The sequence below is a fragment of the Protopterus annectens genome, chromosome 3.part0, assembly GCF_019279795.1.
Source record: "Protopterus annectens isolate FY-2018-M chromosome 3.part0, PAN1.0, whole genome shotgun sequence".
Taxonomy (NCBI): Eukaryota; Metazoa; Chordata; order Ceratodontiformes; family Protopteridae; genus Protopterus; species Protopterus annectens.
The window spans coordinates 1,947,206,402-1,947,220,608 of NC_056731.1; the positions used below are offsets into that span (position 1 = coordinate 1,947,206,402).

The following is a 14,207-nucleotide window of genomic DNA, read 5'->3' on the forward strand; positions in this document are numbered from 1 at the left end:
CATGAAAGCTTTGGCTTGAATTAGAGGCAGCAGGGTGGGGAGAGAAAGCATTTTGAAGGAGGGTACCTGAAGGTGAAGATTTATGTAGGAGTCCAAGATGGGTCTCAAAGGCCCATCTCTTTTGGGGACCAGGGAGAGATGGGAGTAGAAACCCTTTCCTTCTTGTCCTGGGGGCGGGACAGGTTCAATGGTGCCTAGCTTTAGAAGGTCTGCCAGAACTTGTGGCATGAGATGGGGCAGTTTTTTTTTCGGGGGGGGGGGGGTGGAATGCCTTTCCTGGGTATTTTTTTCTTTCCAGGATAGGAAGTACCCTTTCTGGATAATGGTCAAGACCCATTGGTCTGTGGTGATAGATTGCCAAAGGGGAAGACAGTGAGAAACGTGTGCCGAGAGGGGTAGGTGGGCAAGGCAGTCACGCATTACTTGGGCTTCCTCTGTCCTGAAAGGATTGTCTGGGTTGATGAGATGCAGCAGAAGGTCTGGACCAAGGTGGGTCTTCTAGTCCCTCTTCTAGAAGACCTGGAAGAGGAGGCAAAACTCTGAGGATTACTCCTTCCAAAAGGTGGCTTTGGCATGGTAGTTCCTATAATACTGGGGAACGGGGGGACACCAAAACGTGCTTAATGTCCTGTTGTTCTTTACTTTTTTCCTGCAGATTCTTAAAGAGGTCTGCAGATTGCTTACCAAAAAGGACATTATGGGTCCAGTGGGGCGTTCAAGATTTTGGACTTGAAATTGTCTGGTAGGTTCCGAAGTCTTAGCCATGAATACCTCCTGAGGACAGAAGCAGATGCTGCAGATCTGGCAGATGCTTCTGCAGTGTCGCAGCTGCATCTGATGGAGTGCCTGGATACCTGTTGGGCCAAGGACAGCTTGGTGGTAATGTCAGTCTTAATGGGACTGACAGGCAAAGATGCCAGTGTGGAGGAGGCTCAAGAAACTAAGCCTAGACGTACTTAGTCATGTGGGTCTGATAATTAATGGCTCTGAAAGCCAAAGTGAAAGCTGTGTATACCTTCTTTCCCATCCTATCCATATACTTGCTATTTTTATAAGTGGGTAGGAGCAAGGCAGAAGGCAGCTGTCTAGACTGCTTACCTGCAGTGGTGGCAGTCACAGCTGGGTCCACCAAGGGTAGTTTAATCAGGAATTTCTGGTCCTCTGGTACTTTACAGAAGCAGTTGGGGGGATTAGTGGCTGGAGGCTTGGAATCTGCAGCCTTAGAAGCAGAGTTGAAGGCATCCAAGTAAGCAGGTAGAACTGGGGGGGACCGCCAAAGGGGAGGGTGATTCTACTTGCAGCAGCTCAAAGTACATTTTTTTGGTATCAGTCATTTGGTATGCATCCCATTTAAAGTAATCCATCTTGGTGATGGTCTCACCAAATGTAATATCCTCAGGAGGAGAATCACCTTCCACAGATTCCTCATCAGGAGAGTAATATTCCTGGGGAGAGGCAATCTCGGACATATATGAAATGGAGTCCTCGGAGGAAGAAAAATAAGAATTATGCTCTTCCTGACTTGAGGGGTCATGGGTGGGAGGGAAGAGGCAGAAGCATGCCTAGGGCTCAATAGAGGCAGAGTGGAGGGGGCTGAGGCTGAAGGCCTGAGAGCCATAAAGGCCTGTATGAGAGTGGAGGTGAAGACCTGCCAGTCTGATATGGCTTCAGTAGAGAGGAGGTATGTTTAATTTTCTGCCTCTTTTTGGCCGGGGTGGAAGCAGGGAGCGGCCTGGCATCGTGTATGGAGGCTAACACATCCAAAGTCTGGATGCTGGTTGGAGGTACCCCCGAAACTGGTTCCCCCTCGACACGGACGGAAGCTGTTGTCTGGATAAGTTCCGAGGATGTGCCGGTAACTGGCTGTGCAACGGCTTCCTCAAGGGACGTTGTTGCAGTCGATGGATCCACCGAGCGCGCCTCAACCCCCATATCTGCAGTTGGCAGTGCGTCACTAAGTGGAGCGGCAGATGAGGAAGGCCTAGGAATCTTGGCGTTCTTGCTCAGAGGTTCGGGTGTGGCCTCCGATGCAGGATCCATTCTAAGGGCTAACCGCTTAAGGAGCTGGTTTTCAAGGTAGAGGTTTAAAGCGGCCAGACAGCTGTGCAGGGTCTTAGGCACAAAAGACAGATAATATGCACAGGGGGAGTAATTGTGTTCCCGGCCTAAGCAAAAAACACACCTATCATGGGTGTCTTTATGGGGTTAATGGTGCCAGCACTGGCACTTTCCCTTTTTACCTGACATCAGCTAAAGGCTACAACAACCAAGCCTAAGCAATAACAATCGGCAAAAATAAGAAATTAGAAAACCAACGGGTTACTTATCTTTAAGATATGACATCTATGAAGAAGCAATGATACGATGCGCAGGTTGTCTGCGGATGAAAAGTTCTGAGGATTGTGCATGCAGACATCACATTTAAGGCCCCTGGTTTATGGCCTTACGTGTGACGTCCAACGCACACTGCAACAGCCAAGCTGAAGCTTTTGTACAGGAGCCGATGTACGAGTCGCCTGAGGGCAGGAAATCCCACAACTAGAATACTGCAACATAGGACCAGGAGGACATCTTAACAGAACTTTCCACTTAGTAAGCCTAAATAAAGATGTGGGGAATACAGCATCGCCACTAATGGGTTAACATCAGGATTTAAAAAAAAAACTTTTTTTTTTTTTTTTTTTTTTTTTAATTAAAACTGGACCATTAGGTTGTTGACTCAGTTTAGGGGCAAAGACAGATGTATAATGTTAAGATTCAAGGGGAAGATAAATTGCTACCAAACACGCCACTTCAAGTACGATGCCAATTTTTTTAACCTGCAACTCTGCACTTTTAATCATATACCTACATCTGGTTCAGCTTCTTATTCCTGACTTGAATGCAGTAAAAAGTACCGTTGTGTACACTTACCATAAATGTAGATGCTCGAGTGTATTCACTGCTGCAGTCATTGCATCTGGGTTATCTGGCTGCAGGTAGCCCTCAGCCGGCCTGAATATCAAATTCTTGGATTCTTGCGTCGGATGCTCTCTCTTCTTCCATGACATCAGGTTGTCAAGGGTATAAAACATGCAGCTGACGCCATTACATCAGTTTTTCTTGCCTCAGATGTCAGGTGCCCCCACAATGGGAAGCAATTATACGATATGTTACACCTCCATCAAAAAGCAAATACACCAAGAAAGCTTAAAACAAGAAGGAAAGGTAGAGCCAAGAGAAGTTAGGGGGCTAGAGGGAGGGGAACCAGGACTGCAATAGTGAATACACTCGAACATCTACATTTATGGAAAGTGTACACAACTGTATTATGTTCTTCATGTTTCACTGTTGCAGTCATTACATTTGGGTTGATTCCCAAAGCTAAGGAAGGGAGGAGAAAGTTAAAGAGCTCTGCAGTGGCAAAACCAGCTCTAGATTTTGAAAAAATGGGCATGTGGTAATGCTTGGTAAAGGTATGTACACAGCTCCAGGTAGCAGCTTCTAGGACGTCCCTGGTAGGGACTCCTCTGGGATGGGCTGTAGAGGTAGATGCAGCCCTGGTGGAATGTGATCTTATCCGCTGTGGGGTAAGTTTTCCATGGTGCTTATAGCAGAAATGAATGCAATGGGCTATCCATTTAGAAATGGTTTGCTTTGAAAATGGCCTTCCCCTCTGCCCCTGCAGCAAAGCCAACTAACAGCTGTTCAGATTTTGTATGAGGCTTAGTCCTGTCCAAATAAAATCTAAGCTGTCTGTGCACGTCCAAAGAGTGCAGTATTTGTTCTCCTTTATTTTGTGGCTTAGGGAAAAAAGTATGCAAATGAATGGACTAAGGGCCACACTAGACACCACCTTGGGCATAAAGGAAGGATTGGTCCTGAAGGAAACCCTGTCTGCACGGAATATAATGAAGGGCTCCACTGCCATGAGGGCTTGTAATTCAGAAACTCTTCTTGCTAAAGTGATGGCTAGAAGGAAGGCTGTTTTCCAAGAAAGGAATTTCAACTCTACAGTTGCAGCTGGTTCAAATGGAGGGACAGTGAGCTTTTCTAATACAAAGTTAAGGTCCCAGGCTGGAGTAGAGGCTCGCTTTGGGGAGTCTTAAATTTTTTAGCCCCACTGAGGAATTGCTTTAGCAGGGGGTGAGAGAAGAGGGGAGGTTCAGTATTATAATGTGCTGAAATGGCAGAGGCATGAATTTTAATTGATGAGAAGGATAAGCCCTTGTGGAGCATTTCTGTTAAGTACTGAAGAATATGAGGTAAACTGGGCACCGTTGGGTCAATCACCCAAGTCTGGCTCCAGGAACAGTATCTTTTCCACTTTTTAGCATAGGATTTTCTAGTACTAGGCCTCCTTGCTTCCAAAATGACATCTAACACCTGCTTATTGATGGATGCTATTGGAGAGCTGAAGGAATTAACCAGGCTGCAAGGTTCAGGGTTTGAAGCTGAGGGTGCAGAATCTGGCCCACCTGCTGGGACAGCAGGGAAGGTGTCTGAGGTAGGTGCCATAGCTCCAGCAGTGCCAAACTGAGCAAGAGGGGGGTACCAGTGCCGGCGAGGCCAGTCCTGTGCAATCAGTATTGTCCTTGGCTTGTCCTGTTTGATCTTTAGCAGAACCTTTGAGAGGAGAGGTAGAGGGGGAAAGGTATAAACCGAGAGGCTTTCCCAGGTAAAGAACAGGGCATCCACTTTCCAAGCTTGATTGTCTGGAGTCCTTCTGCAGAATTTGTCCAAATGGTAGTTCTGAGGGGAGGCAAACAGGTCTATCTCTGGAGTTCCCCCATTTGTTCCTAAAGAGGCTGAATATTTTTAGTTCCAGTTTCCATTCGTGTGGGTCCATGAGATTTCTGCTTAGGTCGTCTGCCAGTGAATTTAGCTTGACTGGCAGGAATTGAGCTTGTAGGTGCACTTGGTAGCTCAAGGCTGTGTTCCACAGAGCCATGGCTAGTCTGCAGAGAGGGTACGAGTGGGTTCCTCCCAGCCTGTTAATGTACCACAATAATGTGGTGTTGTCCATCAATAATTGTCCTGGAAGGATGTTGTCTTTGAAGGCTGTCAGGGAATTCTGTACAGCTAGCATTTCTTTTTGGTTGATATGCAGGTGCATCTGACTCTGGTTCCATTTCCCCTGAATGCACTGCCCTGCCAAGTGAGCCCCCCATGCATAGTCTGATGCGTCAGTAGTCAGGGTTTGGGTGGCAGGGGGTAGATTATAATGGAGCCCCTTGTTGAGGTGACAGGCCTCTGCCCACCAAAGAAACTCTGTCTTTATACAAGGAATGATAGGAATCATTGATTCCAGGTCCTGAGAATGTTGACACCATAGGCTTTTTAGATACAATTGTAGTGTCTTCATATGCAGTCTTGCATATGGAATTAGTAGAATGCAAGAGGCCATGAAACGTACAGTTATGTACACTTACCATAAATGTAGATGTTAGAGTGTGTTCACTGTTGCAGTCATTACATTTGGGTAATCTGCTGACAGGTTGCCCTCAGTCGGCCTGAATAACAAAGTCTTGGGTTCTGAGTCAGTTGCAGTCTCCTCTTCCATGATGCCAGGTCATCAGGGGTATAAAACATGCAGCCAATGCCATTTTTATCAGTTTTTCTTGCCCCCAATGTCAGGTGCCCCCCAAATGGGGTAAAATCCCAAAGCTATGGATGGGAGGATGAAACTAAACAGCATTAGGAGCAGCTATAAGGCCCTGCAGGACTGCAGTGGCAAAGCCTGCCCAGGATTTAGAAAAGAGAGATAAATGGTAATGCTTTGTGAACATATGAACTGAGCTGCAAGTAGCAGCTTCTAGAATGTCTCTGGTAGGGACCCCTCTGAGGAAAGCTGCTGAAGTAGAGACAGCCTTGGTGGAATGGGATCCGATCCCCTTGGGCACAGGTTTACCATGGTGCAAGTAGCACAAATGAATGCAATGGCTTATCCATTTAGAAATATTCTGCTTTGATACAGCCTTCCCCTTTGATCCTGCAGCAAATGCCACCAGTAGTTGCTTCGACTTTCTTAGAGATTCTGTCCTGTTTAAGTAGAATCTTAGTTGTTTGTGTACATCCAATGAATGCAGAATCCGCTCCCCCTTGTTCTGCGGATTTGGGAAGAAAGTTGGCAGGTGAATGGTCTGGTTAAGAGCCACACTGGATACCACCTTAAGCATAAAAGAAGGATTGGTCCCGAGGGCCACCCTGTCTGGGTAAAAAATAATGAAAGGCTCCACTGCCATGAGGGCCTGTAGTTCTGGAACCCTTCTAGCTGAAGTGACTTCCAAAAGAAAGGCGGTCTTCCAAGAAAGAAATGTTTTATCTGCAGTAGCTGCTGGTTCAAAAGGAGATAGGGTGAGTTTTTCCAGCACAAAATCGAGGTCCCATGCAGGAGATGGCGTTCTCCTGGGAGGCCTTAAATTTTTAGCCCCTCTGAAGTACTGTTTTAGCAGGGGATGAGAAAAGAGGGGAGGCTCTGTGTTGTAATGAGCCGAGATGGCAGAGACATGAATTTTTACTGAAGAAAAAGATAGGCCCTTGTGAAGCATCTCAGTTAAGTATTGCAAAATCTGAGGAATATTGGGCTTTGCTGTGTCTACTGCTTGTGCTTGGTTCCAAGCACAGAATCTCTTCCATTTATCAGCATAAGATTTTCTAGTACTAGGCCTTCTGGCCTCCAAAATGACATCCATCACAGGTTTACTGAGAGATGTGGTTGGTGAAATTAGTTGATTAGCCATGCTGCAAGATTCAGAGTTTGGAGCTGAGTGTGCAGAATTTGATAGTTCTGCTGAGACAATAGGTGAGGTGTTTGAGGCAAGTACCACGGAAGAAGGTGCGACATATTCCTTAGAAGCGGGTACCAGTGTTGGCAAGGCCAGTCCGGAGCAATTAGAATCATTTATGGTTTTTCCTGTCTGACTTTTAGTAAGACCTTGGAGAGCAGAGGCAGAGGGGGAAAGGCATAGACTGATAGGTTTTTCCAGCTAAAGGATAGAGCATCCACTTTCCATGCTTTTTTGTGATGAGTTCTTGTGCAGAATTTGTCCAACTAATAGATCTATTTGCCTCTTCCCAAAGCTATGTCTGGGCTCCCCCATTTTTGTGTTAACATGCTGAAGATTTGTGGATCCAGTTTCCATTTGTGCGGGTCCATAAGATTTCTGCTTAGGTCATCTGCCAGAGTATTTTGCTTTCCTGGCAGGAACTGAGCTTGTAGATGTATTTGATAAGTCAAGGCTGTGCTCAACAAGGCCATGGCTAGTCTGCAAAGGGGGTAGGAGTGGATACCCCCCTGCTTAGGTACTACATAACTGTGGTGTTGTCCATCTTTATCAGTAGTTGTCCTGAATGAAGGAAGTCCTTGAAGGCTGTCAGAGCATTCTGAACAGCTAGCATTTCTTTCTGGTTGATATATAGATGCATTTGGTTTGGGCTCCATTTGCCCTGAATGCATCTCCCTGCCAGGTGAGCCCCCAAGCATAGTCTGATGTGTCTGTAGTTAGGGTTTGGGTGGCAGGGGGTAGAATAAATGACAGTCCCTTGTTTTGGTGACATGTCTCTGCCCACCAAAGAAACTCCTGTTGCAGGCAGGGAATGAGAGGAATCATTGTTTCCAGGCTGTGACAATGTTGACTCCATAAGCTTTTTAGATACCATTGAAGTTTCCTCATATGCAGTCTCGCATATGGAATTAGTAGAATGCAGGATGCCAAGAACCCCAAAGCCTGCAGAATTTGTCTTGCAGATAGCTGGGCTTTTGTTGCCATTTGTTTGAAATATGCTGTCAATTGAATTTGTGTGGCGTGAGGTAAGCCATCTGGGCAGTTGTATTCAAGCTTGCACCCAGGAATGCAATTATTTGAGAGGGTACTAGTTGTGATTTCTTTTCGTTTATGGTGTACCCTAGTTATGCTAGAAACCTTTTTACAAACGCCAGATGTTGAAGAAGAGTGTCCTTGTCCTCTGCCTGAATGAGACAATCGTCCAGATAAGGATAAATTTGAATGTTTCTTTGTCTGCAAAAGGCAATTACTGGTGCCAGGTACTTTGTAAAGACCCTGGGCGCAGTAGATAAGCCAAAGGGCAGTGCAGAGAATTGGTAATGCAAAAAGCCTGCTTTGAAGCGGAGGTATCTTCTGCAAGACTCCCTTATTGGGATATGCAGGTATGCCTCAAGTTTAGAGTTACCAACCAGGCATTCTTGCCTAGCATAGGCAGTAGCTGTTGTAAAGTCAGCATTTTGAAATGTCCAGGAACATGTTTAGAATTGATGAACAGAATTGGACGCCATGATTCGTCTTTTCTGGATACCAGGAAAAGTCTTGAATAAAATCCTTGTCCTTTTTCCTTTTCTGGTACTGGTTGAATAGCCCCCATATACATGAGGGACATGACTTGTTTCTGGGCCTCTGCCCACTGGTTTGGTGGCAGATCTGGCCATCCGTTTGAAATTGACAATGTGTTGAAATGAAATCTGTACCCCTGGGATACTATGTTTAATACCAACTTGTCCTGGGTAATTAAATGCCAATTTTGAGCATGAAGTACTAGTTTTCCCCCCAAGGGGACTGCCAAAAGATAAGTGCGTGGAGATGGCAGAGGAAAGTCACTGAGACTGCTTACTGTAGGTTTGTGCTTTGTTACCTCCAGATTTGGAGGTGGAGACACCCCATTGCCTTGACCTGTAGGATCCCTGTGATTGATATCTGGAGCCTTTGGAGCGCCTGGGTTTGCCCCGAGTGGCTCTGTTGGACACAGGAAAGGAGCAATTCTTAGTAGGCCAGTGCCTACTGAATCTGGGTGGTAGCACTTGCAAGAAATTTACAGTTTGCATAGAGTTAGCTTTGTCTTCCATTTTCTTTAAAACCTCTTCTGCCTTATTACCAAACAGACTGTCATGCTGAAAAGGGACATCCAACAATTTAGCTTTAACATGATCAAGCAGATTTTGCTCCTTGAGCCAGGCATGCCTTCTTATCACAGATCCAGTTATGACGGCCCTGTAAGAGGCCTCCAAGGAATCAAAACCACACTGCAAAGTATGCTTTCCAACCTGTTCTGCTTAATGCAATAAACTCTATTTTCCACACAATCAGAAATCAACATAATTTTCTGTTTCAGTAAGCCCATAACATGTTGTTGATATTTAAGCATATGAAACTGGCAGTTTAAAGCCCTGATTGCCAAGGTTGCAGACGTATAAACCTTCTTTCCCCATCTATCCAACGCCCTGGAATATCTATCAGAAGGGGTAGCATTTTTGGCTGTAGAAGCCTAACACCCTTGGGACCCTGAGAAATAGTCTCAGGATCAGCAGCAGGATTTTTGAAAAGAAATTTGTGGGAGTCAGGAACCCTGTAATATCTGTCTGGCTTCCTAGGAGCCAGAGGCAGGGAACCAGGAGCCATGCTTGATTCCTAGAACACATCAACAATGTCTAATACAGGAGGTATTGCCAAAGGCCTATGCTGAGGATGAAGAAGAAAATCCCTAAGCCTCTTTTTTGATTTTGAGAAGTCCTGACTCTCCCAGTGAAAATGTTCCCTTAAAGTATGCAAAGTCTCTCCAAAAGAGAAATCCTCAGGAGAAGCAGAAGGGATGGATTCTTCAGAAGAGGAATCGGAAGAACCTGATCTGAAGATTCATAATCAGTACCTTGCCTGGGCCTCTTAGTAGGGGGGGGGGGGGGGTTAGGAACCCCTGATCAAGGTAATTAAATCCTCAGCCATTTTGATAATTTGTTTTTTAGGCATAGGGGCCTGAGCACGTGGCTCGTGTCGGTTTTTTAGACACAGAAGTTGGTTTTGGCCTTGTTTCTGATGATGGTGTCGGTCTAATACACAAATGTTGAGGCCTGAAAACACTCTCAGAAGCTGGAGCCTGCTCAGCGGCTCCGGACTCATCCAACAGGGAGACATCTGCGGGTTCAATACTTGCAGAATCTCGCGGCATACTGGACTCAGTAGAGGCCTGCGACTCAAAAGCAGAGGGTATCAGGGGCTGCGAAAGTGCCTCAATGAGTACTGGCGACTGGCTTAGGAGAAGCTTTGTTGTCTATTTTGGACCTAGACAGTCTGTCTGTCTTTTTCCTTGCGTTTTTTGTGAACTCCGGTAGTCGGACTGCTAACCGATGACATTTCAGGGTAGTTAAATCTTGAATCAAAATATTTAGAAGCAAAAATATACAGACGCTTAATAGTGCATTGGTTAAATTTAGCACAAAACCGACAGCAAAGCACATTGTGATCAGGGCCTAGGCAAGGAATACAGTACAAATGAAAATCCTTATGACGTATTTGCTTCCCACAAGTAATGCAATTAACTTTTACTGACATCGGTAAGGAGCAAGAAAAATTTTCCCCAACGGGGTACTTAGCTTTAGTTTGAAGACTTCGGTTCTGAAACTCAAATGAAAATTTCGGGAGTCGGCCGACCAGCACTTGCGAACAGCTTCTGCTTTGGGCACCAAGCGGCAAGAAAGACTGATTAAAATTGCATCGGCTGCATGTTTTATACCCCTGACGACTTGATGTCATGGAAGAGGAGACAGCAACTGATGCAGGACCACAGACTTTGTTACTCAGGCTGAATGAGGGCAACCTGCCAGCAGATTACCCAAATTTAATGACTGCAACTGTGAAACACGAAGAACATCCCAGGGCTTGCAAAATTTTCCTTGCAGATAGCTGGGTCTTTGCGGCCAGTAGTTTGAAGTAGGCTGTCAAACTTCTTTCTGGCGTGAGGTAAGCTATCTGGGAAGTTGTGTTCAAGGTTGCTCCCAGGAATACAATCTGTTGGCAGGGTAGCAGATGAGATTTTTTTTTTGTTTATGGTGTACTCCAGCGAAGTTAGAAATTTCTTTACAAATGCCAAATGTTTTAATAACATGGCCTGGCTTTCTGCCTGAATTAGACAATCATCCAGGTATGGGTACATTTGAATATTTTTCTGCCTGCAAAATGCAATGGCTGGAGCTAGACACTGTGAATATCCTGGGCGCAGTAGATAAGCCAAAGGGAAGTGCAGAGATCTGATAGTGCATGGAGCCTGCTCTGAAGCGTAGGCATTTCCTGCAAGATTCCCTTATTGGAATGTGCAGGAAAGCTTCCTTTAAGTCTAAGGTTGCCAACCAGGCATCTTTGCCTAGCACAGGAAGCAGCTGTTGAAGTGTTAGCATTTTGAATTTTGGGATTACCAAAAAGGTGTTTAGACTAGAGAGGTCCAGGATAGAATGCCAGGAGCAGTTTTTTCTGGGTACCAGGAAAAGTCTTGAGTGAAAACCTTGTCCCCTTTCTTCTGCAGGGACAGGTTAAATAGCCCTGATACTTAGAAGAGAGAGAACCTGCTGGTGAGCCTCTGCCCACTGATTTGGGTGTAGGTCTGGCCAACCGTTTGGGGTTGGTAAGGTGTGGAAGTGGAATCTGTATCCTTGGAAAACTATATTCAAAACCCATTTGTCCTGGGTAATGAGTTCCCAGTTTTTTGCATGCAGTGCGAGCTTTCCCCCTAAGGGAGCAGGCAGTTGAGCAGAGCTTGGAAAGGTTAAGTCATTGTGACATTTTTCCATAGGGGGTGTCTTACTACTTCCAGCTTTGGAAGTGAGAGTCCCCCACTGCTTAGGCCCGTGTGTACCTTGAGACTGTAGCCTAGTGGTCTGCTGTTCCTGGGTTTGGACTTGAGGAGACTGGAAAGGACCACTTCTTAGAAGGCCAATGCTTACTAAATCTGGAAGGCTGTACTTGCAGGAAACCTTTAACAGTTTGCACAGATATAGCTTTTTCCTCCATCTTTTTAAGAACTTCTGTTTTGTTGCCAAACAGGTGGCCTTGGTTTAAGGGAGCATCCAGTAATTTAGCTTTAACATGATCTGGCAAGTTTTGCTCCTTAAGCCAAGCATGCCTTCTAAGTACAGACCCAGTGACAGCAGCCCTGCAAGATGCTTCTAAAGAGTCAAAACCACATTGCAAAGTATGTTTACCAACTTGTTCAGCAGAATGCATTAAATCCTGTAATTCCTTATTTTCATCACAGTCCAGAATCAACATCATTTTCCGTTTAAGTAGTCCCATAATATGCTGCTGATACTTTAACATATGAAACTGGCAATTTAAGGCCCTAATGGCCAAAGTAGCAGAAGTGTATACCTTCTTACCCAATCTGTCCAAGGCCCTGGAATCTCTATCAGAGGGGGTTGGGTTTTTGGCAATAGCCTTAATGCCTTTTGGTCCTTGGGAAATGGTCCCTGGAGCCACAGTAGGATTCTTGAAGAGGAACTTGTGAGAGTCAGGTACTCTAATACCTGTCAGGATTACTGGGAGCTGAAGGTAAAGTGTCTAGGGCCAGGCTAGACTCCAAGAAGGCATCATCTACAAAGTCCAGAACAGGAGGGATAGCTAAAGGCCTGTGCTGAGGGAGAAGTAAGAATTCCCTAAGTCTCTTTTTGGAGTCAGAGCTTTCGCAGTGGAAATGCTCCCTAAGAGTGCAAGGTTTCGCCAAAAGAAAAATCTTCTGGAGGGGAAGCAGAGGGAATGGAATCCTCTACATCAGAATCCTCATAGGTAGATAAGGGCAAATCCTGGTAATCAGAAGAAACAGAAATTTCAGAATCCTGATCAGAAGAATCAGAAGGAAAATCAGTTCTAGGTCTCTTAGAGGGGGGGGAGGCTGGCTTCCCCTAATTAAAGTAATAAGGTCTTCAGAAATTCTAAGCATTTGTTTTTTTAGGGATATGGGCCTGACCATGCGGTTTGGACGTCTGTTTTCTAGGTGTGGGTCAAGTTTTAGGTCTAGATGGCATCGGTTTGAAATGCAGATCTGTAGGCCTGAATGCACCCTCAGAAGCCAGTGCCTGCACAGCGGATCCGGACCCATCCAAGGTAGAGACATCTGCAGGTTCCACAGTCGAAGAAGCATCTCGCAGCATACCTGACTCTGAACGGGTCTCAGTAGAGGCCTGCGAATCTGAAGTAGCGGGCATCAGGGTCTGCGAAAGTGCCTCACCGAGTACCAGCGAACTGGTGACTAACTTAACAGAAGCGTCGTCGGCAGTTTTGGACCTATGTGGTTTGTCTCAGTCTTTATCTTTACGTTTTTTCGGAATGTCGGTAGTCGGATGACTTACTGAAGCCATTTCTGGATAGTTATACCAAGGGCCAAAATAATTTGTTGCAAAAATAGACAGCCGACGAATAGTTCGGTGGTTGAATAAGGCACAAAACCGACAGCAAAAGACGTCATGGTCTGGGCCTAAGCAAGGAATGCAGTACGAATGAAAATCTTTATGAGATACTTGCTTTCCACAGGGTAAGACAATTGTTAACTTTTACTGACATCGGTTAAGAGCAAGAAAAGGGATCCCCAATGGGTACTTAGCTTTTTTGAAGACTTCGGTTCTGAAATTCGAAAACGAAAATTTCAGGAGTTGGCCAACCAGCACTTGCGAACTGCTTCTGCTTCGGGCACTGCGCGGCAAGCAAGACTGATGTAATGGTGTCGACTGCATGTTTTATACCCATGATGTCATGGAAGAAGAGACAGCATCCGATGCAGGAATCCAAGACTTTGATATTCAGGTCGACTGAGGGCTGCCGGCAGGCAGATAACTCAAACGTAATGACTGAAACAGTGAAATCAACAGGATTCTGGAGGATATCCAGTCCAGCTTAGTTCAAAAAGGGATACATAAACACAAACATTGACCATCTTTCCCAACCAACCAATTTTCTAAAGATGGATTATTATAAGAGGTAGCGAAATAATTTAAGGAAAAATTTGTCATAACTATGGCACTAAAGTGAACTACCATCATACATTAGCAACAAATAAACCTGCCAGAATAAGCAAAAACACAAACATATCATACCAGTAATAGCAGGTTCCAAGTAATGCTGAAAATCATTGAACTCGACATCCAATTGATGCACCTCATTTGGCATAAAACTGTGTTTTGAGGACACTTCTTCGCATAGTCGTCTTTCGGGAAATTCTGATCAAAAACAAATCACCATTAGTAATTTGGCATTGTATCGCAACCATTTTTCTTGTGTCATATACTAAGCTATCAAATGGCAGGCAATTTATGGCCAAGAAAATAACTAAAAGGAATTGTAGAAATTTAGCTGGATCATGCCTCAAATAACTTGCAAAGTGATACAAATGCCAAATATTACACACCCAATAAAGAGCAAACTTAAAACCTATGCTGTAGATTAAATCCATTTTTT

At 45.1% G+C, this 14,207-nt stretch overlaps 1 protein-coding gene across 1 annotated transcript in view; it reads right to left on the reverse strand.

The window, feature by feature from the left end:
* LOC122797232 (nucleoprotein TPR-like) overlaps positions 1-13,966 on the reverse strand; it is a 1,117,229-nt gene extending 1,103,263 nt beyond the window's left edge. Inside the window, exon 1 of the mRNA XM_044066070.1 lies at positions 13,847-13,966. Coding sequence (XP_043922005.1) covers positions 13,847-13,919 — 73 coding nt within the window. The 5' untranslated portion in view covers positions 13,920-13,966. The remainder of the gene's footprint in view (positions 1-13,846) is intronic.
* Between the last annotated feature and the right edge of the window lie 241 nt (positions 13,967-14,207).